Below are 3312 nucleotides of genomic sequence, written 5' to 3'. Positions count from 1 at the left end.
CGTTTAAATACCAAAATACGTTTAACAATGCTATGTTTAAGTGGTTTTGAACTATATTCTCGTTGGGTGCCCCTGTTGGATCGCCAAGGCATTCCCGTCTCTCATTCATCCACAGTCTTGCTAGAAGACTAGATTAATGGAAAGGAAAGGAAAGGAACGTAGTGTGTAGTCGTTCTAGCCCTGGAGCGCTAATTGGGGACATTGTAAACTGAAATTACTATGAATGCAAATCAAGTCAAATGTTGGTTTGGCAATGGTAATGGTTTACAGCTGTTTCGAGAAAGGTTGTCCAAAATAAGCATAATAGCGTACGTGACAATGCCGAAAGGCATTGTGGTAAACTATCAGTTTGAGTCAACGAAAACATGACGGCAATGCTATCGAAAACCTCACCTAGAAATACATGCTCATGTTTTCGTTACTGACATTGAGATATGAGAGGGTTTCAAAATTCAGTCAAATGATCCCGGCCATGAATTTGTAACAAGGAGTTAGGATTCACAGAGAAAGGAAGATTTTGACGACTTTAACCTTACTTATCTTATGTCACGTTTTGCAGAGAAAGTTTGAGAAATGTACCAAAAATCGTGGCGCACGTGCAGAGCTATCGTTTTTGCTAATGAACCTATTTGTTTTTGGACGTGTTTTGGTAGCTTGATGGCGGGAGAGAGCTTCAACATAAGTCTGTGCGTACTGCCATATCCTAAGAACTCTTTCATCCAAATATCTCGCCATCATAGGTCTTCACTGTACGGTCGTGGCATCTTCGATTCTGGGCGTTCACTACATCTTGAATACCACCTTTCGGCATTGTTGCGAAAGCTCTTACGCTTCTTTTGGACGACCTTTCTCGAAACAGCTGTATATACCGCAGATATCATCTACAGTGTCATCGCGGCTTACATGTCTTTTCTCTGGGGTGAGATCGAACGTCAGGCTGTAAAGGCGCCTCTTGCAACCGCTATCAGTCCATATTTGATCTCACCCACCCAACCAACCCTATGAATGTGAAAGGAGAACAGACCACAACACTGGAGCAGAGGTATTCCGCCTACTCATCACGAACGGTGTGTGGGTTCTTTAATGTCCTACAGTGTTGCCTACTAACATGAAGGGTTGTGAGACGGGGCATACGGTTAATAGTCCTTATTCGAGAACACTTCAAAGTCTAACCATTTGCAGATGAAATTACAAAGGCAGCACTTTCTGCTCAGTTGGTGCGTTCGAGGTTTGAATCCGCGATCTCAAGCACGAAAGCCCGATTCTTGACCAGCTTTTCACAGCAAACCGTTAAACGGGAACGTACTATGTCAAATGAAAGATGAAAATCCCTCACTTTTGCTACTGTTATTTTTAGTCAGAAATATTATTTTGTGTTGTGTTTGTTCGCAGAGCGCTCAAGAAAAAGGGGAACACTCCAAAGTACGGGCTCATTTTCCACTCGTCGTTTATTGGTCGCGCTAGCGTCAAGAACAAGGGCCGAATCTCAAGATACTTGGCAAATAAATGTTCCATCGCCTCAAGAATTGATTGCTTTTCAGGTGATATGACCGTTCAGTCCTGTGGGTAATTGAAGCAAAAACGCACGAGACGAGTACAAATATTCCGCGATATTGTGCATTTAATGAAATAAGTGTGTACATTGAAAAACTAGATCATTGGATAATGCAATTCCAGAGTTTTGACTGGGTTAGCCATCCGACGTCACAGTGGCCATATTGGATGGTATGAGCGATAACTTGTCTCTTCGCTGGGAACTAATCTTTATTATTGTGCAAATTCTGCGAAAAGAAATTCTATTGTATTGCCATGCAAGATGGCCGTCGTGTCACGTGGGTGCAGACCAAGAATATGAGCTATTATACAGTGCTCTACAAATATCAGTAACTTTATTTTGTTTTTTACAATGAAGTAGGGACGATTTATCCACAATTTGTGGGCGGTTTTAATAACAATTATTCCACTCGCACTTGTTGGATATGAGATGATCAGCCAACTCGGCGCTACACGCCTCGTTGGCTATCTATCGTCTCATTTCCAACGTGCGCTCGTGGAATAATAATTGTTAAATAATTGAAGGGCGAGTTGTAGACGAAAGGTGGAAGTGATCATCGCACTTATTTGGACAATTTAGCGAGAAAATTGCGTAAATTTTTCAGATAAGTGCGAGAGTGACTTCTATCTTTCGTGGTACGTTCAGTTGTTTGTGAAGTTGCCGGACCAACCACATTTCTTCGCAGAGCGGGAGTCACGTAAGAACTGCCATAAATTATCTGGAAAAGTTCTTTGTACAGTATTTTGACTTGCCCAATGGGTTCCTTAAAAGACCGGTCAGAATTCGTAAAAATGCTTTGCCTTACGGCACGCCAAAACATCTAATGAGGTATGTTTAACTAATGACCAATAATAGGCTGTATAAACTGGGTTTTTTGAACATGATTTGATTTCTTATCGTTATCCTTTTTCAGAAACACAATCCAGTGTATTCGGTCAAAAGTTACACGAGCAAATCGAAGAACGACTAAAGTTCTACGACACGAACGAAACACCACGCAAGAATATTGAAGTTATGAAGGAAGCCATCTTGGAGTTTGAGGAGAACAGCGGAATGACAAACGGAGATGTGAGCGAAAAGAAGAAAAAGAAGAAGGTAAAGAAGAAGAAAGAAACAGAGCAGGCTGTTAAACAAGACGAGGAGGAAGAACGACCGACAGTGAATGATTCCGTCCTCGTGGAAAACGCCCATGAAGAAGAGAGCAGCAAGAAGAAAAAGAAGAAGAAGAAGGAAGACAAAGGAGAAAAAAGAAAAGCCGAGGAAGAAGAACAAGAAGAAGAAGAAGAAGAAGAAGGAGGAGGACTAAAGTTCTACGACGCGAATGAAACACCACGCAAGAATATTGAAGTTATGAAGGAAGCCAACTTGGAGTTTGAGGAGAATAGCGGAATGACAAACGGAGATGGGAGCGAAAAGAAGAAAAAGAAGAAGACAAAGAAGGAGAAGAAAGAAAAAGAGCAGACTGTTGAACAAGAAGAGGAGGAAGAACAACCGACAATGAATGATTCTGTCCTCGTGGAAAACGATGAAGAAGAGAGCAGCAAGAAGAAAAAGAAGGAGAAGAAGAAGAAAGACAAAGGAGAAAAGAGAAAAGCCGAGGAAGAAGAACAAGACGAGGAGGAAGAGGAGATTGTTCAAGCTGTCGCAAGTGAAGAGCCCGAAGAACCGGTGAAGAAAAAGAAGAAAAAGAAGAGGAGAAGTGAGGGGGGTGAATAGTCTGCTTGGTCAATTAAAGTGCTTTTCATTGACGTGTCCAA

General features: G+C 41.8%; 1 protein-coding gene across 1 annotated transcript in view; it reads left to right on the top strand.

Annotated features, from left to right (window-relative positions):
- Positions 1–3312, top strand: part of LOC138043659 (nucleolar protein 56-like) — an 11358-nt gene extending 8046 nt beyond the window's left edge. The window contains exons 7-8 of the mRNA XM_068890029.1: positions 1393–1541; positions 2469–3312. Of these exons, the coding sequence (XP_068746130.1) occupies positions 1393–1541; positions 2469–3271 (952 nt within the window). The 3' untranslated portion in view covers positions 3272–3312. The remainder of the gene's footprint in view (positions 1–1392; positions 1542–2468) is intronic.

The sequence above is a fragment of the Montipora capricornis genome, chromosome 3 (genome assembly GCF_036669925.1).
Source record: "Montipora capricornis isolate CH-2021 chromosome 3, ASM3666992v2, whole genome shotgun sequence".
Classification (NCBI taxonomy): Eukaryota; Metazoa; Cnidaria; class Anthozoa; order Scleractinia; family Acroporidae; genus Montipora; species Montipora capricornis.
The sequence above is the reverse complement of the archived record's forward strand: the minus strand, read 5'-3'. Positions and strand labels throughout refer to the sequence as shown.